This window comes from Centroberyx affinis, unplaced genomic scaffold (genome assembly GCF_046629955.1).
Source record: "Centroberyx affinis isolate AG114_WGS23_722 - 3 ecotype Tasmania unplaced genomic scaffold, CSIRO-AGI_Caff_v1 ptg003118l_1, whole genome shotgun sequence".
Taxonomy (NCBI): Eukaryota; Metazoa; Chordata; class Actinopteri; order Beryciformes; family Berycidae; genus Centroberyx; species Centroberyx affinis.
Genome location: NW_027281183.1, coordinates 33,868 through 55,000, shown reverse-complemented (window position 1 = coordinate 55,000; position 21,133 = coordinate 33,868). Strand labels below are relative to the sequence as shown.

At 45.8% G+C, this 21,133-nt stretch overlaps 1 protein-coding gene across 4 annotated transcripts in view; it reads left to right on the top strand.

Annotated features, from left to right (window-relative positions):
• The window catches only part of LOC139659469 (fibroblast growth factor 12-like), a 32,177-nt gene extending 22,012 nt beyond the window's left edge, over positions 1-10,165 (top strand). For 2 of the 4 annotated variants that reach the window (XM_071537751.1, XM_071537753.1), the window contains 2 exons: positions 4,062-4,242; positions 10,026-10,165. In XM_071537751.1, the coding sequence (XP_071393852.1) occupies positions 4,062-4,242; positions 10,026-10,165 (321 nt within the window). Of the gene's footprint in view, positions 1-2,494; positions 2,505-2,594; positions 2,612-3,649; positions 3,658-4,056; positions 4,243-10,025 lie in introns of all 4 variants that reach the window. The other 2 variants (XM_071537752.1, XM_071537754.1) reach the window with 2 other exon arrangements.
• The last annotated feature ends 10,968 nt before the right edge of the window (positions 10,166-21,133 follow it).

The window sequence follows — 21,133 nt, the reverse complement described above, 5'->3', positions numbered from 1 at the left end:
TGAACCGGTCTGTGTCTGGACTGCAGTCTGAACCTGAACCGGTCTGTGTCTGGACTGCGGTCTGAACCTCAACCGGTCTGTGTCTGGACTGCAGTCTGAACCTCAACCGGTCTGAGTCTGGATTGCAGTCTGCCTCTCAGTCCTGGTCCACAGCCAGAGAGACTAGCGGACCGATGGGAAGCTGCGGGTGAAGTTGCTCCACCTACGTTGCCTATAAATGTTGGTCAACGGTGCTGAGGCTGCGGCTCGCAGGAGGAGGAAGAGGAGGAGGAGGAGGAGGAGGAGGAGGAGGAAGAGGAATAGTAGGAAGAGGAGGAGGAAGAGGAGGAGGAGGAGGAGGAGGAAGAGGAGGAGGAGGAAGAGGAGGAGGAGCTGAGCTGCTGATCAATACTCTCTGACACCGATCAATAACTGTGATGGAGAAACACCCAGCGCTGCCACGGGGAAACAGAGAAGAAAAGAAGAGCGAGAAATCCTCCTCTCTCCTCCTCTCCTCTTCTCCTCTTCTCTCCTCTCCTCTCCTCTCCTCTCTCCTCCTCTCCTCTCTCTCCCCCTCTCCTCTCCTCTTCTCCTCTCCTCTCCTCTCTCTCCTCCTTGAAAACAAAAAGTTTGTCTCTATTTGTTCATGTAGCTGATGATTTTCAACACAATCTGCTGCTGTGTTCAGTGGATTCAGACTCCAGGCTGAGCGGTTGTTTTCCTCAGAGTTCAGGCGATTTGACCTTTTGACCTTTCAGAGCACGGCCAATGAGCCGACAGCGTGATGCGAGACGGAGACGGAGGAGAAACTGATTTTCCTGCGTCTCTCGTTTTTTTGTTTGTAACTAAGAGAGCGATGACGAGCCGTTTGATCCGTCCCGGTGACGCTGTCATCTTTGTTAACTCTGCCGCCCTCTGCCTCACGCTTCGGTGATGATGTAATTATGACATCACACATCATGCGCACCTTAAGAGTGTTAAATCTCAAAGTAGTACGCGGCAGCCATGGCTAAGATCCTGTGGCCTTCATGGATTAAGATTGTGAGTGTGTGTGTGTGTGTGTGCGTGTGTGTGTGTGTGTGTGTGTGTGTGTGCGCCCTCTGGATATAACAGGTGGTCAAGGTGGAGAAAGGACTCAATCAGAGCAGAACACACACACACACACACACACACACACACACACACACACCTGTTCTGTCTGGAGGGCAGTGATGTGCTAAAATTGTTTTTGGAAAATGTTCCACTGAAGTCAAATTTGGCTTCAAATCTTCCAGCTCGGCGTTGGCTGATTTAACCAGAACCCATTCTGTCTGTTCTAGTTCTATAGCCTCTGCTCTCCCTCTGTAAGCCCGTTCTGAAGGGTAACAGCCTTCAGTTACAGCCCGTTTACTTCTGTCTACATCTAGTTTACATTTCCTCCACTCACTTTGAAACGCATGCTGTGTGGAATTTAGATCCAAACTCTCCGGTGTGAAAGTCAGCCTGAACCGAGCTGCTGTGCTGCTGATAAAAAGCCGTGGATGAGACAGTTAAGTGTTTCTGAGATGAAAACCTCTGAACCCGTCGTCTATCGGTCTGATCGATCAGACGGCCAATATTTGGGGGTTTCCGGTGCAGCCAGCGGACATCCGGGCCAAGACTTCCTCTCCAGGCTAAGACTCGTTTACAGTCCGATTAGCGACTTGAGACGTGAGAGTCGAACGTTTCTCCACACAAAACACAAACATCCAAACTGTCTGTAGGTGTTTTAGGTCCGAATGACATTTGGGCTAATCTCTATAAACAGATATCTGCATATGAGACTCGTCTCTCGACTCCGACTCCATTCTCGCGTCTCAAGTCGCTAATCGGACTGTAAACAATGACCGGCTCAGGAAGAGGAAGTCTTGGCCCGGATGTCCGCTGGCTGCACCGGAAACCCCCAAATATTGTCCGTCGCCCCCAGAGTCTGATCGATCAGACCGATAGACGATGGGTTCACAGATTGCTAAAATGAAAACACTGGAAATGAGCAGAAAACAGAGAGTCTGGCTTCATGGATTCTCTCGCTCTGTGGAAGTTTCTTTTTCAGACCGGACAAGAAGGAATGAAGGAGGAAAACTGAGATCTGAACTCTGCTGACTGTGTGCAGAGACAGGAGCCGGACCGCTGGACCGGTGGAAAAAATTAAAAAAATATTATCCTTTCACGCCTGTATACCTGCAGCGTTAGAAGAAAGATGAAGGCAGCCGATCAACTAGGAATCCAGAGATCTGAGATCATTCAAATAAAACTAATCATTAATTCATAAACTGATCAATAATTCATAAACTGATCATTAATTTACGTAATAGTGGCCGCATCCAGAGCCACATACTCACTTTATGTACAAATTTCACATTTAGTTTCTCAAATATTTATGATTTCATGTCACAAGCTAAAAGACCTGAAACTTTATGAGAGAGTGTCTGGATTTCACCACTGCTGTGTTAGATTATGTTGGGATTTCAGTTTCTATCCAGTTTATCAACGTCAGGATATTTTTAGTCAAATTATCTCTTTTGCTCATTTCATTTCACTTGATTCATGTCTATAAGATTTATTTTAAGAAATCATCACAATAGAAGAAATTAAACGTCTGATAATTTCACTTGTTCTAACCAGATGTCTTGAAAGTCTCTCCTGAGAAAAGTTGATAAATTGCTAAGCAAACAAGCTGACATTATCTAGCTGACATTATCTAAATACTGTCTAAACACGTTTTTAATAAAGTATTTGCTAGTTAGCTAACAGGTGAGCCTACATAAAAGCGAACCTCTTAACAGCAAAATGCCGTTATTTGAGTTCAACTTTAGCCCTATTCGCACGGGACTAGTATGACCTGGGGACCTCCAGTAATTTGTAATAATTGCGGAGGTCATGTGTGATCTTAATCCCGTGCGAATCTGCCATGTCCGTAATTTGTAAAGTAAAAATTCCACCGCAAATGACCTACCATGTTTTGCCAAACACAGAGGTCGTGTGATAATATTAGTCTCTTTTTTTTTTTTTTTGTCAAGGTTTTTTGTTTTCTCCGCGCCTTTTTTCCGCCTCTTTTCCGGGGATAATATCAGTAAATTCGAGTAAAATACAGACTTCGCTTATCCTGTGTGAATGCACCTAACGAAACACAGACGTGGGGTAGGGCTGGGCAATATATTGATATTATACCAATATCGTGATATGAGACTAGATATCGTCTTAGATTTTGGATATGGTAATATGGTGATATGGCATAAGTACCTTTTCCTGGTTTTAAAGGCTGCATTACAGTAAAGTGATGTCATTTTCTGAACTTACCAGACTGTTCTAGCTGTTCTATTATTTGCCTTTACCCACTTAGTCATTATATCCACATTACTGATGATTATTTATCAAAAATCTCATTGTGTAAATATTTTGTGAAAGCACCAATAGTCATCCCTACAATATTGTCGCAATATCGATATCGAGGTATTTGGTCAAAAATATTGTGATATTTGATTTTGTCCATATCGCCCAGCTCTACTTACAACTGAACGTTTAGCCCACTTCGTAGAAAATACCGAGATATATATCGTGTATCGCCATTCAGCCTAAAAATACCGAGATATGATTTTTGGTCCATATCGCCCAGCCCTAACGTGGGGGAGTAATTCCTAAATCACATGAGGTCCCCAGGTAATACTAGTCCTGTGTGAACAGGGCTAATGGCGTGGATGAGAGAGAAGTTTTTGGAACCGCACCTTTGACTGAAAACAAGTTCCCGCCCCCTTTCTCTGGGGTTTGGTGAAAAGGCATTCTGGGTAACGTAGGAAATCACTAACTGAATAGACGAGGCAGGTCGAGGGAATGTGACACTTGATGAAGTGTTTCGTATTTCTAAGTATAATTTAAACAGTTAACAGTTAATATATTGTTCAATTTCTTTCCCTTTGCGATAAAAAACATGTTCTTTAATGTCATCGTTTGCGCTTTATTTTAAGGAAACCTATTCATTCAAACCCATTCTCTTTTATCTCTGTGTGTGTGTGTGTGTGTGTGTGTGTGTGTGTGTGTGTGTCAGGATATCTCTCACAGGGGAGTGTAAGTTTAAGGAGTCGGTGTTTGAGAACTACTACGTCATCTACTCGTCCACGCTGTACCGGCAGCACGAGTCGGGCCGCGCCTGGTTCCTGGGCCTCAACAAGGACGGAGTCATCATGAAGGGAAACCGAGTGAAGAAGACCAAACCCTGCTCACACTTCGTCCCCAGACCCATCGAAGGTGAGACAGGCACACACACACACACACACACCCACACACACACACGGAGACCACACAAATGAAGGTCTCCCTGAACAGGTCAGACCAGATGAAGGTGTTCCCTGAACATGTCAGACCAGATGAAGGTGTTCCCTGAACATGTTCAACAATCATACAGGGAGAGATCCATCAGAGAAGAGGAGAGAGACCAATTTCTCCACCACAGGAGCAGGAGAGAGACCAGAATGCACTGCAGCAGAGAGACAGGTTGTCTGGTACAGCTTAAAATGGCGACTATGGAATTTTAAGTGTTAGTTGCTATGGTGACAACACAGTCTGGACATTAAGGCTGTAAAGTCTGTCACACTGTGAGAACTGAGCAGACGAGTCTGTCAGAACTCAACTGGAAGCTAACGTTAGCGACGAGGCTAACGTAGCTTTATCACAGACTGGACTTCTCTCTCTAGCTCTTCTAGTCAACATTAGCATGTTAGCAAACCAGCTGGTAAGCATCAAACAGCTACCTGTAGCTTCATATAGCCCCTTAAATGCTATAAGCTAACGTAGCTTAGCCTACCTTTAGTGGTGAATCTAACTTCAAACAGTTAAAGGAATAGTTTACCCAAAAATGAAAATCCTGTCATCATCTCCTCCCCCTCATGCCAAATGAAACTCAGGTGAAATGTGTTAGTCCATATAACACACAGGGAGGCTGCAGCACAACTTGGTAGCAGCCTTCTCCAAAACAACTGAAGTCAATGGGGACCTGTTCTTTAGAGCTCCAAAACAAAAACAGACAAACAATCACACTGTGAATAGAAAGACCTATACACCATTATTTGTTGCAAATCAATCAGCTGTAGTTCAGATTTGCACTAAATGATGGTGTAAATATACTGTAGGTCTTTGTGGAACTCTGAAGAACTGGTCCCCACTGACTTCAGTTGTTTTGGAGAAGGCTGCTATGGAGTTGTGCTGCAGCCTCCCTGTGTGTTATATGGACAAACTTCACCTGAGTTTCAACTGGCATGAGGGGGAGGAGATGAGGACAGGGTTTTAATTTTTGGGTGAGCTATTCCTTTAACAGACATCATCTGAAACGCTCACTTTTTCTCAGCTGTACAGTCTGTAATCTGTAAACCAGATTATTAGTGGAGTGTCACACTGTTTTATTCAAACTAGTGGCAGTAGTCACATTATTGGTCGCATGTTACAGCTAATGTTTAAAGATCCATATGACTCAGTTTTCATGATTCAGTTCTCAGCTCTCCTCTGTCTCAGCATCAGAATAAAGTTCTTCGTGATGTTCTGCAGGTAAAGGTAGTTTAGTTCACAGTTTAACTGAACGAGTTGAACTGAATCGTCACGTCGATACTGGCTCCTGATTGGCCGACAGCAGCGCCTCCTCTAATTCAAATGAGGTAAACCTGCTGAGTGGAGGCTTTCAGTTCAAATGCTGCATGCTGGACCCTGATTGGACGGATTTCAGTCATTCTTTAGTGAGGAGAGCCAATCAGGGGTGAGTCCAGCTGTGATGCGTTTCCTGGAGTTAGTCTGAAACTGACTGGAGAAAAGGACGGAGGTTTGAAAATGTAATAACTTTAAATTTAACCACTGTCAAACCAAGTCAGATCAGAAGAAGGTCCTCCTGAACATGTCAGACCAGATCAAAGTCTCCCTGAACATGTCAGACCAGATGAAGGTCTCCCTGAACATGTCAGACCAGATGAAGGTCTCCCTGAACATGTCAGATCAGAAGAAGGTCCTCCTGAACATGTCAGACCAGATGAAGGTCTCCCTGAACATGTCAGACCAGATCAAAGTCTCCCTGAACAGGTCAGACCAGATCAAAGTCTCCCTGAACATGTCAGACCAGATGAAGGTCTCCCTGAACATGTCAGACCAGATGAAGGTCCTCCTGAACATGTCAGATGAAGGTCTCCCTGAACATGTCAGACCAGATGAAGGTCCTCCTGAACATGTCAGATGAAGATCTCCCTGAACATGTCAAACCAGATGAAGGTCTCCCCTGAACATGTCAGACCAGATGAAGGTCTCCCCTGAACATGTCAGACCAGATGAAGGTCTCCCTGAACAGGTCAGACCAGATGAAGGTCTTCCTGAACAGGTCAGACCAGATGAAGGTCTCCCTGAACATGTCAGACCAGATGAAGCTCTTCCTTGAACATGTCAGACCAGATGAAGGTCTCCCCTGAACATGTCAGACCAGATGAAGGTCTTCCTGAACAGGTCAGACCAGATGAAGGTCTCCCTGAACATGTCAGACCAGATGAAGGTCTTCCTTGAGCATGTCAGACCAGATGAAGGTCTCCCCTGAACATGTCAGACCAGACAAAGGTCTCCCTGAACATGTCAGACCAGATGAAGGTCTCCCTGAACAGGTCAGACCAGATGAAGGTCTCCCTGAACATGTCAGACCAGATGAAGGTCTTCCCTGAACATGTCAGACCAGATGAAGGTCTCCCTGAACATGTCAGATGAAGGTCTCCCTGAACATGTCAGACCAGATGAAGGTCTTCCCTGAACAGGTCAGACCAGGTGAAGGTGTCCCTGAACATGTCAGACCAGATGAAGGTCTTCCCTGAACATGTCAGATGAAGGTCTTCCTGAACATGTCAGACCAGATGAAGGTCTTCCTGAACATGTCAGACCAGATGAAGGTCTCTCTGAACAGGTCAGACCAGATAAAGGTCTTCCCTGAACAGGTCAGACCAGATGAAGGTCTCCCTGAACATGTCAGACCAGATGAAGGTCTCCCTGAACATGTCAGACCAGATGAAGGTCTCCTGAACAGGTCAGACCAGATGAAGGTCTCCCTGAACATGTCAGATGAAGGTCTCCCTGAACATGTCAGACCAGATGAAGGTCTTCCTGAACAGGTCAGACCAGATGAAGGTCTTCCCTGAACATGTCAGACCAGATGAAGGTCTCCCTGAACATGTCAGACCAGATGAAGGTCTTCCCTGAACAGGTCAGACCAGATGAAGGTCTCCCTGAACATGTCAGACCAGATGAAGGTCTCCCTGAACAGGTCAGACCAGATGAAGGTCTTCCCTGAACAGGTCAGACCAGATGAAGGTCTCCCTGAACAAGTCAGACCAGATGAAGGTCTCCCTGAACAGGTCAGACCAGATGAAGGTCTTCCTGAACAGGTCAGACCAGATGAAGGCAGCAGAGTGAAGTTAGCGGCGCTGAGCAGAGGTCGTCCTGCAGGAAGTGCGACTCGCTGACTTCCTCTGAGTTTGAGGACAAAGTGAAGCTCTAATATCACAGATGGAGGTTTAACTGGAAACATGAACCGACGCTCAGTCTCTCCTTTCATCTCCTCTCCTCTTTTCTTCCCTCTCTCTCTCTCTCTCTCTCTCCCTCCCCCTCCCTCCCCATCTAAATGTATTTTAAAATATCCTTCAACTATCACATTCCCTATTTCTTTCTTTCTGTCTATCATTCCTCCGCTCCCTTCTCCCCTCCTCCCTCTCTTCCTCTCTCCTTCCCTTCTCCTTCCTCTCTCTTTCTTCCTCTCTCTCTCTCCCTTCTCCTTTACTGTCCCTCTCCCTCCCATCTCTCTCTTTCTCTCCTTCCCTTCCTCCCTTTCCTCTCTACTTTTCTCTCCTCTCCCTCCCTCTCTTTCTCCCTCTTTCCTCCTCACTCTCCCTGCCTTCCCTGTCACTCCTCTTCCTCCCTTCCTCTCTCTCTGCCTCCCTCTCTCCTACTCACTTCACCTGCTTCCTCCATCCCTTCTCCCCGTCTCCCTCTCTCTCTCCTTCCCCTTCCCATCTCTATCTTGTTCTCTCGTACTCTCTCCCCTCCTTCTCTCCCACTCCATCCATCCTTTCTCCCTCCCTTCTTTCTCCATCCATCTCTCCATCATCTCTCTTTTCCTCCCTCGTCTTCTTCCTCTGCTCTTCCCTCTCTCCTCCCTTTCCTCCTCTATTTCCTTCTCCACATCCCTCCATCCCTCCCTCTCTCTCCTTCCCCTTCCTGTCTCTCCTATTCGTTCCTTCCCTACCTCCTTTCTCCTCCCTCTCTTCTTCCTCCTTTCTCCATCCATCTCTTCATCATCTTTTCTTCCCTCTTCTCCTTCCTCTCCTCTTCCCTCTGTCTTCTCTCCTGTCTCCCTCCTTCCTTCCCTACCTCCCATCTCCTCCCTTTTGCTCACTTCTTCTCCCTCTCCCTCCTTCTTTCTCCATCAATCTCTCCATCATCTCTCCTTCTGCCCTTTCCTCCCTCGTCTCCTTTCTCTCCTCTTCCCTCTGTCTTCTCTCCCCCTCTATCCATCTCTCCTCTCTCCCTCCTTCTTTCCCTACCTCCCTTCTCCTCCCTCTCTCCTTCCTTGTTTCTCCATCCATCTCTCCATCATCTCTCCTTCTGCCCTTTCCTCCCTCATCTCCTTCCTCTCCTCTCTCCTCTGTCTTCTCTCCTGTTTCCCTCCATCCATCTCTCCTCTCTCTCTCCCTCCTTCCCTACCTCCCTTCTCCTCCCTCTCTCCTTCCTTGTTTCTCCATCCATCTCTTCATCATCTCTCCTTCTGCCCTTTCCTCCCTCATCTCCTTCCTCTCCTCTTCCCTCTGTCTTCTCTCCTGTCTCCCTCCTTCCTTCCCTACCTCCCCTCTCCTCCCTTTTGCTCACTTCTTCTTCCCTCTCCCTCCTTCTTTCTCCATCCATCTCTCCTTCTGCCCTTTCCTCCCTCGTCTCCTTTCTCTCCTCTTCCCTCTGTCTTCTCTCCCCCTCCATCCATCTCTTCTCTCCTCTCTCCCTCCTTCCTTCCCTACGTCCCTTCTCCTCCCTCTCTCCTTCCTTGTTTCTCCATCCATCTCTTCATCATCTCTCCTTCTGCCCTTTCCTCCCTCATCTCCTTCCTCTCCTCTCTCCTCTTCTCTCTGTCTTCTCTCCTGTCTCCCTCCTTCCTTCCCTACCTCTCCTCTCCTCCCTTTTGCTCACTTCTTCTCCCTCTCCCTCCTTCTTTCTCCATCCATCTCTCCATCATCTCTCCTTCTGCCCTTTCCTCCCTCGTCTCCTTTCTCTCCTCTTCCCTCTGTCTTCTCTCCCCCTCCATCCATCTCTTCTCTCCTCTCTCCCTCCTTCCTTCCCTACCTCCCTTCTCCTCCCTCTCTCCTTCCTTGTTTCTCCATCCATCTCTTCATCATCTCTCCTTCTGCCCTTTCCTCCCTCATCTCCTTCCTCTCCTCTCTCCTCTTCCCTCTGTCTTCTCTCCCCCTCCATCCATCTCTTCTCTCCTCTCTCCCTCCTTCCTTCCCCACCTCCCTTCTCCTCCCTCTCTCCTTCCTTGTTTCTCCATCCATCTCTTCATCATCTCTCCTTCTGCCCTTTCCTCCCTCATCTCCTTCCTCTCCTCTCTCCTCTTCCCTCTGTCTTCTCTCCCCCTCCATCCATCTCTTCTCTCCTCTCTCCCTCCTTCCTTCCCCACCTCCCTTCTCCTCCCTCTCTCCTTCCTTGTTTCTCCATCCATCTCTTCATCACCTCTCCTTCTGCCCTTTCCTCCCTCATCTCCCTCCTCTCCTCTCTCCCCTTCCCTCTGTCTTCTCTCCTGTCTCCCTCCTTCCTTCCCTACCTCCCCTCTCCTCCCTTTTGCTCACTCCTCCTTCCCTCTCCCCCCTTCTTTCTCCATCCATCTCTCCATCACCTCTCCTTCTGCCCTTTCCTCCCTCATCTCCCTCCTCTCCTCTCTCCTCTTCCCTCTCCTGTCTCCCTCCTTCCTTCCCTACCTCCCCTCTCCTCCCTTTTGCTCACTCCTTCTTCCCTCTCCCTCCTTCTTTCTCCAGTCTGTATGTATAAGGAGCCGTCGCTGCATGAGATCGAGGAGAAGCTGAGGAAAGAAGATGGAAGTCCGACGATGAACGGAGGAGAGAAGGTTGGAGAGGAGCAGCAGCAGGAGGACTCAACAGAGCAGGACGGCTCGTAGCCTGCAGCGCCCCCTCTGGCCCTACAGCAACTACAGCAACTACTGCAACTACAGCAACTACAGCAACAACGACAACAACAACAACACCACCGACAACCGTGACGACAACGACAACGACGACAACGACGTCAGCGACAACGACGAAGAAAAAAAAAAGAAGCTACAACAAAAACGGAATTCGTGAAAAAAAAAAAAAAATCTTCTTGCCTGTGATGAAATATTTTAGAGAAAATTAAAATAATGAGGGAGGGAGGGAGGGAGGGAGGGAGGGAGGGAGGGAGGGGGGGGGTGTATTTGAAAAAAAAAAAAAAAATCAGGACGTTGATGATGAATTTACATTTTATGCAAAAAGCCCTGCTGAGCGGCGGCGGGAGGCTAGCACACCTACTCTTCGTCATCGTTATCGTAATCATCATCATCGTCATCGTCACGACGACGGCGACGTTTAAAATGTTTCGAGTCGAGCGCTGAGAACTCCGAAGCTTTAAAGCCATGTAGGAACTTCACTCCTTTTTTTTTTTTTTTTTTTTCCATTTTGACGAATGCAAAAGGCACTTTGGCACCCTGCTTCCCCGTGTTGTCCTCGTCCAATCAAAGAGAAGAGTTTAGCGATTATGAAAACGTATTTTTTTTTTTTTTGTTGTTGTTGTGTTTGTTGGTTCTTTCTGTCCTCCGTTGTCTTTGTACGGGCCGAGGCGTCGGGGCTTTCAGGGGTTTTTGTTGCAGACACTGCCGATAAAGTTTTGGAGGGGAAAACCGGACGAAGTGTGTCCGGGCGGATCAGAGTTGCTGCAGGAGGTCAGATAATCCAATTCAAAATTACATCAGTGATTTGAGGCTGCGTTCACACTAAGCGTCTTTTCAAAACCGCCACCGTTTTTTTTTGTTTCAAACCAACGGGAAGCGGAAGGCAGGCGCTCTGGAAAAAAAAATGGAGAAATGTTCAACTTTTCAGAAAAGTGCCGAGTGACGTGAACCAAGCTTTACAGTTCTCAAACCGTATTGGGATATCTGTAAGTCTTTTCTTGTTGCTCAGCACTGTGTTATCTGCTAGAAGAGCTAAGCAGCTAAGTTAGCTAGCGAGCTAGCAGCCGCTCAGCTAACGTCAGATAACGATGTCGTGATCCGCTTTTTATTTCTCCTCACAGGAAGCTCCAGGCAGCTTTTTGAAATGTCATGTGTGAACGCAGCCTCGGTCTGGTAGTTGTGGTTATTCCACACTGAGTTACCGGACAACCGACTGGTTTCTAGCAAACTGACAGATCAGGCAGCGTGTGTGGCAAATCACTGATGACAAAATCTAAGGAGAGCGGTCTTCCCTGTCCGGGTTCAGAAACTCATCAGATACAAACGGTGAGTTTTGTGTTTTGACAGTTTTATTCTGTTGAAAAGCAGTCGTGCATGATCTGTTTCCAAATGTGACGCCGCCCTCTGTAGTTCGGGGAATTATAATCAAATCCCTGATGTGCAACATAAAGAATCACATGACCTGCACTGTTCTGCTCTGTACCGCTGATCCAGTCTGATCCAGTCTGATCCAGTCTGATCCAGATCCAGAGAGGATAGACTAAATCTGATTTTGACTGTTTCCCCTGCCCTGTCCAGGCATGCTAATGTTAAAAACCTCAACATATGATATAATCTGGTATAATATGATATGATATTATAGGTGGTGTTCTTGCTGAATATAAATGTGTTGAAAAACGACACAGCATGTGTTCCAGATGTCTAAAAATCACAGTCTGTCCTTTTTTAACACGTTTGTTTCATTCAGGTTCAGCGTGTTTTTATTTTTAAAAGCCGGGTCGGTTTTCAGCGTCTCGTTTTCAACACGCGTGTTCCCCTCCAGCACAACATGTTAACAGCGTCGACACGACGACGAGCCAATCACCTGAAAGAGGCGGGGCTTAGATACCAATCTGACCAATGGCAATGCAATCACAAGCGGGACCCACAGCTCGGTATCACAGCAGTCTCTCCAGCTTCACCTAATGATTAATTAAGTGAATGATTAGGTAATTAGGTAATGATTGATTATTGACTTTTTTTCCACATTTACCCTACAATTAAAAGGTCAGATTTGGGTTACGAAGAGTTAAAAATGAATGTCACTAATGAATAATCACTGATCATTGATTTGTTGAATAGAGCAGTCACCTTAATTTACACAGAAGCAGAGAAACAGTCTGATATTTATCTCTATGTTTTCCATGTTTCGGCTCTTCACACATCAGATTTGGGTAACGAGGAGTTTAAAAAAAGATCTTTGGATGTGACAATTGATTATTAATTTTTTACTTTTATGCCAAAAACAGATTTTTAAGACGGTTTTTGATTGTTTGGATCGTTTCGCCTGCAGTTAAGAGACAAGATATCGATAAGAAATGTTTTCCTGTGGGAATGTAGTTATTGTCAAGCCATAAAGCAGACAGACAGGAGAGCAGACAGACAGACAGACAGACAGACAGGAGAGCAGACAGACAGACAGACAGACAGGAGAGCAGACAGACAGATAGACAGACAGACAGACAGGAGAGCAGACAGACAGACAGACAGACAGACAGACAGGAGAGCAGACAGACAGACAGACAGACAGACAGACAGGAGAGCAGACAGACAGACAGACAGACAGACAGACAGACAGACAGGAGAGCAGACAGACAGACAGGAGAGCAGACAGACAGACAGACAGACAGACAGACAGGAGAGCAGACAGACAGACAGACAGGAGAGCAGACAGACAGACAGACAGACAGACAGGAGAGCAGACAGACAGACAGACAGGTGGGACAGATACAGATGCATGACTCAGATATAAAGGACACATTTTCATGTATAATCTCTCCAGTGCAGCCTGTGACGAGGCTCCAGCCTTCCTCCTCTTCCTCCTCTTCCTCCTCTTCCTCCTCTCCCTCCTCTTCCTCCTCTCCCTCCTCTTCCTCCTCTAGTCCGTCAAACAATCTGTGCATGTGTGAGACTCGCGATGCGTTCAAGACACCTGGGAACTTTCCAGCCTCCGAGCTACAAGGATAAAGCAGGAGAGGACGGTGATGTCACGCTGAAGGCCCCACTGAGCGCGTGCGGGTCACATCAAAGCGTCCCGTCCCACTAACTGAGCCGCTGTACCTTCTCCCTGCTGGACTCACCAGCGTTAGATCTTTGGTTTCCTTTGGTATAAAGCAGCACAGACCGCTTTACTGACCTCACCACACAGGGCTTCTGGGTAATGAAGTTCTCCAAATTCAAAACAGTTAGCTCTCGCTGCCATTTGGGGGCCGCCAACGGGTAAAATTGCCACGTGCGGCTTTAGGAAAACAGATTTGTAACTCTTCGTGAGTCAGCCACCAGGGTGAGAAACGCGTCGCGTCACGTCAGGGTTGCGGGTTCGATTCCCGCCGGACTCACCTGACACCCGGAGCGTATTCCCCCACGTTATCGCGAGGCGTTTTTTGGACAAAGGACTCCGCAAAATTGGAGTTCGACCGGGCGTGACGTCACCGCCCTCTCCTCGGCTCGCGCGGTTCCCGGTCGTCGCGGTAACGCTTACCCAGCATTCCAGTGTGACTCGGCGTGTCGGCTGATGGGAGCGACGGTAACGTTTTTTAGACGAACACTGCCCTGCTTCGTTCAGACGTTGAATTTCACTGCCCTGTAAACTAACCGCCTCCTGACCTCGTCTCCACTCAGCCTTCACTAACAGTAAAACCTTTAAAAACACCTTTAGATCTGAACCACGTCCCTGCTGCTGGGTGGAAACCTGCATCTTCAACCAGTCAGACCTTCAGGAAGGAAAACCGCCTTCTTACCTCCGACACAGAAGTTAGAAGGAGGGTTCATATTATTTTTCCACCCGTTTGTTTTGTCTGTTTGTTAGCGAGATATCTCAGTGAACGGAATTGGATGAAATTTGGTGGACAGGTCGCTCTGGGCCTAAGGATCGGGATCGTTATCGTTTTTTAACCATAACCGTTATGCTGCGTTCACATGCTGGTGGGAAAGTCCGACATCTGGGACTTCCAAGTCGGTTGCTTTCACATGCTATTTTTTTGGGAAAATTGAACCAGGAAGACAAACGATTAGCAAACATAAAGCGAGAATCTGTCACTGCTCTACTGAGAGACTGAGAGACTTGTTGTTTTCATATTGAAATGTCTTCCTGGGTTTTGAATGGTTTCTTCGGCTCTGTGGTCAGGAAAATCGCTCTGACAGTAAAAGACCATGTAAAGTTTCATCTAGTTAGTAAAAAAAACCACAAAGCTTAAATTGGAGTTCTGGTTTTTCCCCCAACAGCAGCAGCGTGTCGTTTTCAACACAGCTATGGGCGAAGTCACGAGAACACGTGTCGAGTTACTTTTCAATGCAACTTGTGTTAAAGTTGCACACATTTTATGTTGACATGAATTTTATTTGAACGAATCCTGAGAAATGCACCGGTGGGCAATGGTGGACTTGCACTCTTTGATGCAGTTTCCAGTATTTTAAAGCATTTTTAAAAAACTGGCAACTCTGCATAAAACAAGAGTTCCCTGCTGAAAGATAAATGACGTGAAATTATACATATTTGAGAAGCTAAAAATCAAATTTCATATCAAAGAGTGTGTGTTAGGGTGTCTTTTTAACCTTTGAAACTATTTATCCGACTGAAGATTGATTGAGCTCCACCTGCTTCACATTCATCCAGTTCCACACTGGGAGCTTCCCAGTACAACCACAGTCCTTTAATGGTTGTGTTGAAAAGTAACTGGAGGTGTGTGTCGTCCACACACACTCCTGAAAACGACTCGTGTGAAGCTCAGACCCTCAGCTGGAAGCCGCACTGCCCTGTCTAACTTTTACCTTTCTTCTTTTTCTACGAGCTCCTCCTCCTCCTCTCAGTCGTTACACTCCGGGTTTCCCAGAAGCATCTTGATGAAAGGCCGTTCCGCACTGTGCTGGACCTCATGTCGCTAACAAATGAACCTTCAGTAACGCACTGCTTGTTTGAATCAGTTTCCGCGCTGAAGTCCAGCAGCTTGACTTGAAAATGCGTTGGAAGCGTTCCTCTACAGATTCCTCTACTGTCTCCTCCTTCCATCCATCTCCTGCTCTGCGGCCTCCAGGTTTCATGACAAAGAGAAGAAACTGTCTGCAAGAAGAATAAGAAAATAATATCGCATGCTAAAAACAAAATACAGCTGAAATTGCAGAGAGTTCGTTTTGATTAGTGTTATCGGTAGATTAACGTACGGAAGGTAATTTGTGCCGAAAATTTGACAAATCACAGACACACGGGATTAAAATCTTTGCGATTATTACGAACCACCGGACGTCTCCAGGTAATATTAGGCCTGTGTAAATCAGGCTTAAATTATTATTTTGTCACATTATGAATAAATGTAGCAGAGATGAACTTCATCTAAAGAGGATTTTGGGAACCCAGTCGTCTCCCATCAGCCACCACACCAGGCTCCAGGTCGCTCTCAGGTCAGTCGACAGCAGTAAAATATATCAAAACTTCTAGCTGGAGAAGTTTTTCATAACCAGCTTATTAAGACGTTTTTTTTTTTGTTTTTTTTTTTTGCTGATATAACATAAGTGAAGTAATAAACTTTTTGCATGTGATAAAAAAAAAAAAAAACCCAAGCGACGTCTATAACATTTCACCTGACTTTCAAACTGAGAACGCATGCTCCGCTGTTAGCAAACACACCGCTGTTTCTGCTGCCATTTTAACTCAATCAGCTGAGAGAGAAGTGAAGCTGAACCTGAGGGGGGGGGGGGGGGGGGGGGGGAGTAGGCGGAGTCAGGTCCCACAGGTTGACTCTGATTGGCTGCTGTGGCCCAGTTTTTATTATTTTGACATTTTGTGTTGTTTTTTTTTATCGGGTGATTTTGCATTTCATTGGTTAAATATGGAAGGACGGAGGGAAATGAACAAACCAATCACACTCCACACCGTACTGCCTCTGAGAAAGTCTTCCAATGGGGAAACGACAGCAGCACCGGGACAGGGGGGTCCGAGCGTAGAGCTGAGACCGGTAGAAAAGCCACTTCCTGTTTCACTGTCATCTCCTCCGGTCCGAAGGGACGTGAACTAACCGCGCGACGGGTCACAGGGAAGTGTGACCCTGCAGCCGAACCACTGGCCCAGAGGGGTTTCAAAGGGAATGTCCTTTCTGTCCAGTCTAATTCTATGGAATTACTTTGGCATCCGTAGTTCGGCTTCATAGAACTAGAAGGCACTGAATGGGAACGCCCTGTGGAGCTAGTGTAATTCTATGAAAAGCCGGCAGTAGTTACGGTGCGTTCAGGTCAGGTCAGAGGAAGCAGGAAAACGGGATGACGTCTCGTTGCTAGAAATTGGAAACGTTCATGTGTTTGTTGGAAAAATCCAAATCCAAGATGGAGACGGTAAGGAAGGCCTGTTTTTCCATCAACCGATATTTTTGTCTTCTTCTGTAAAACTATGAAGAGCGAAGGAAGCCGAGATCCGTGGGCTCACTCCTGCTGCTCACCACCGGGAGGCAGACAGGGACGTTTTTCCCCAGTCGGCAGCTGGTAAATCTGATGTGACCTGAACGCAGCGTTAGTTGGTTAGTGGAAGGTGAGGTTCATAGAATTGGAAAGATAGAATGGGCATTTCCTGGTAAGAGTTTGTGATTTGAATGGAGCGGCCGGTCGACTCAGCAGCGTCAGTTTACTGAACAAGATACAACAAAGTCTTCTGATGTCACTTTACCTCCGAACCAGATTAATCAATTAATTAATCAATGACTGATAACTGACTGGATATTATTATCTGGTCAGTGTGATAAATTATTAGGGTAACTCTTTATTTTCCGGCTCCGCAATTTCCTAATAATTTCCTAGAAAGGAACTGTTAATTTCTTAGGAAGTTTCCGGGAAAGAAGCGTGAAGTGATGTTACAGAGAAAATAGAGAAAGAGTTCAGTGGTAGTTGGTAATTTAAAGTTGCCGTTACTAGTCGTAGTTTTAGATTTGACTGATTTCACTTGATCTTTTCTCCTCATTATAATAATAAAAACTCCAAGAGTCCAGTAGACGCTGCTGGGTCTGCCTGGTTGGTCCGGTCTGGTCCGGTCTGGTCCGGTCTGGTCCGGTCCAGCCTGGTCCGGCCTGCAGAGGGAGCTGTTGCACGGGGAAGTTCGCAGCACTGCCGAAGCGTACCGGTACGATATGATGATGTCATTACAAAGCGACAGAGGCCCTCCAGCGCCCCCCCGGGGGGAACAGAGGGGGGTGAAGACTCTGAAACGCTCTCTGTCAAGCCTGAACTCTTTATCTCTTTGTTTGTGTTTGCTGATGTTTGCACCTTTTTTTGAGACACCTTCATATAACGCATCATATAATAGAAAAAAATCATCGCAAATACGCAGCAGGATGAAAAAGATTATTGAAAAATAAAAAAAAGAATGATATAAGAGCCTCGGTGTCTGCCTCGTTTTTTTTTATATCTGTAAAGTTAGATGTTTCCTCTGCAAGGCAGGTTTGGTTTCCACCTGTCTGTCTGTCTGTTGTCTGTCTGTCTGTCTGTCTGTTGTCTGTCTGTCTGTCTGTCTGTCTGTTGTCTGTCTGTCTGTCTGTCTGTCTGTTGTCTGTCTGTCTGTCTGTCTGTTGTCTGTCTGTCTCTCTTTCTGTCTCTTGTCTGTCTGTCTCTCTCTCTCTCTGTCTGTCTGTCTCTCTCTCTCTGTCTCTCTTTCTGTCTGTTGTCTGTCTGTCTCTCTCTCTCTCCCTCTCTGTCTGTCTCTCTTTCTGTCTGTTGTCTGTCTGTCTGTCTGTCTCTCTCTCTCTCTCTGTCTGTCTGTCTCTCTTTCTGTCTGTTGTCTGTCTGTCTGTCTGTCTCTCTCTCTCTCTCTGTCTGTCTGTCTCTCTTTCTGTCTGTTGTCTGTCTGTCTCTCTCTCTCTCTGTCTGTCTGTCTGTCTCTCTTTCTGTCTGTTGTCTGTCTGTCTCTCTGTCTGTCTGTCTGTCATTAAGCTTTCCTACTGCTCCAGTAAAGAAGATATAGTATAATATATTATATTATATATATAGTAGTCATAGTTATATAACTACATATAACTATATAACTAGTTATTCATACCAATTCATAACAAAGTCATAATGTTTATAAACTGTAGTATCAAACAAAGCAAAACATATATACAGTCATATAGTCATATTTATAGATATATGATGTGTATAATAATAATAGTTAATAATTTTATGTATATACAAAGTGCTTCACAACCAGTAAAAAACAATAGATAAAATAAAGCACAAAACAAGCAAGGTTACATAGAACAAAGAGTAAAAAAAAAAAAAAGTACATAGAATATTAAAAAGTAGATAAAACAACAAGCAACATGCAAATGAAGCAGGTGAAGAACTTGCTGATGAAGAGTTTTAAGCAGGATTTGACTTTAAGGCTTTACTCTGTAACTCTGTCATATAATTACAGTATATAGTTTCAATATTACAGTTATATACAGTACATCATAACATAAAGGAGTTTTTTGCTTCATTTGATACAGAACACAGTAAATATTGTAAATATTGTCCAGTCATGATGTGGATCAGAAGAGTCAGGGAGCAGCCTGCACACACACACACACACACACACACACACACACACACACACACACAGCTGAACCGGAGCCTGCTGCAGCATCATGTTCTCCTGACTCAGATCGGCTCTGGAGGTGAAGCGTCTGAAGACTCTCTGTGACCCTGAACGCACCGCGGCTGATGATGTCAGCGCTCACTGAGCCGGGTGTCGCGACCCCGAACGCATCGCAGGAACATCTGGCCGAGGGGGTGTGTGTGTGTGTGTGTGTGTGTGTGTGTGTGTGTGTGTGTGTGTGTGTGTGTGTGTGTCCCTTCATTCTGAAAATAAAGGTTTCTCCACAGAATCATCGGTCTAAAAATAAAATGAATATGATTTATGTATTTTATTTTTGTTTTTGTGTCGTATTTCTGTCTCTGCATGTGAATCCATCTGTGATCTTGACCTGTGTTCTGATGGTCAGCTCACAACAGCTGATGTGATGTCACATGACCTTCTGCTAGGGATTCTGGGTGTTTAAGATGGCACCTGTCTGTTTGTAGTCAGAGGAAGAGCTCACTCGTTTCTTCAGTTCTTCATGCAGAGAGTTTCTGTCCGTCTGTCCTGAAAACACCTGAAGAAGAATTGATGCTTTAGACCTTCAAAATAAAAGCACCAAACAAAATGACTTCCACCATCACAAAATACAAAAAACAAAAATAACAAATTAAAATGCAATAACAGCTCAAACCAAAACAATAAAATCCAAACAGAAAATTTAAACAAAATAAAAGCTGAAACACTTCCAGAGATAAAGCCTCACATGGCTTCATATTCAGTTTCCAGTTCAACTAATTATTATTCTCCTCCTTAGTGTCTAATGTTTCAGAAGAAGAAAGCTAATAACGAATATTTACATTTTTGGGGGATTTTTTGACATGAAAACGGTGAAATGTAAAGAACAGAGGCACAAAATATCAGCTGAGAGATACAGGAGTGTGTGTGTGTGTGTGTGTGTGTGTGTGTGTGTGTGTCTCAGATCGTACTGAAGCCGTTTTCCTCTCAGTCTGTGTGAACTAGTCGCCCCCTGCTGGACAGAGGAGGCTGGTGCGTTTAACACACACACGCACACGCACACGCACACGCACGCACGCACGCACGCACACACACACACACACACACACACACACACACACACACACACACACACACACACACACACACACTGTCCACTCATCACCAGTCCTCCCAGTGTTTCTTCTTCTTCTTTGTTCCCTAATGAGGTTTCTGTGGAGTTTCTTCCTCGTTGACACTCTCACACAAACATCACATGTGGAAAACTACATGTGACTTAACACGTGTGATACTTCTTCACATGTGGAATCACTCGACTCGTGTATGACACGTGAGATATGAAGCTTTCATACAGGAGAACAGTCTGAAAACCAGACATACTTGGTCTTCTCTGCACATTTTATTGTTTCATTTCATTGATCAATAAAGTTTGTTGTGAGTTAATTCTTCATTTAAAGGCGCAGAGCTTCCTGCCACTGAACAGAAGATCCAATGTGTTCTTAAGATAGATCTTAAGAAATGACATAAGAGGAAATTTTAGGAAGTTCTTCAGCCTTCACGAGCCGATATCAGTCTGACAGTGGCAGCCGTGCCTGCGCTGCCTCGTGACGTCACTAGATGGCGACACGGGGTTAGGAATCTGATACAACAAACATCAAGCTGACAGCGTTCAGAAACTATTTAAGAATCTGTCTGCTCTCTCTCTCTCTCTCTCTCTCTCTCTCTCTCTCTCTCTCTCACACACACACACACACACACACACACACACACACACACCTGGGGCCGGAGAAACAGACAGAATGGTTATTGATCAAATCGGTTCACATATAGACAGAATCACATGTGTAGATATAGATCATATAGATACATTTACATGCATAGATATCAGATTGCATAGCATATTGATAAAATAAGATATTGATATTGATCATCTCTGTGTGGTTTGAGTGTATAAACTGCTGTTTGTCGGTGTTGAATATTGCCCACCGCGTGTCCCGCTGTGTGGACGGAGTTTGTGATGAAAACTGACTGAAGCGTGATTTAGACTGTCAGTGAATGACAGACAGAGAGACAGACAGACAGACAGCAGCAGGTTGGGTAATAAAGCTGAGGATGTCGCAACCGGGTTTCCCTGAAGGAGGAGCGTCACCCGGAATAAAACTCGACTTTACTTCCTACACTGCTCCACTACACACACACACACACACACACACACACAGAGAGAGAGACACACAGACACACACACACAGACACACACACACTCTGACTCTGTTTACAGCTCCTTCTGCGTGTTTCACACACTTTCTGAACCGAGCCGAGCTGAGCTTCAGTCCGCAGTGAGCGGAACAGACCGGACAGAGCTGGCTGTCGGT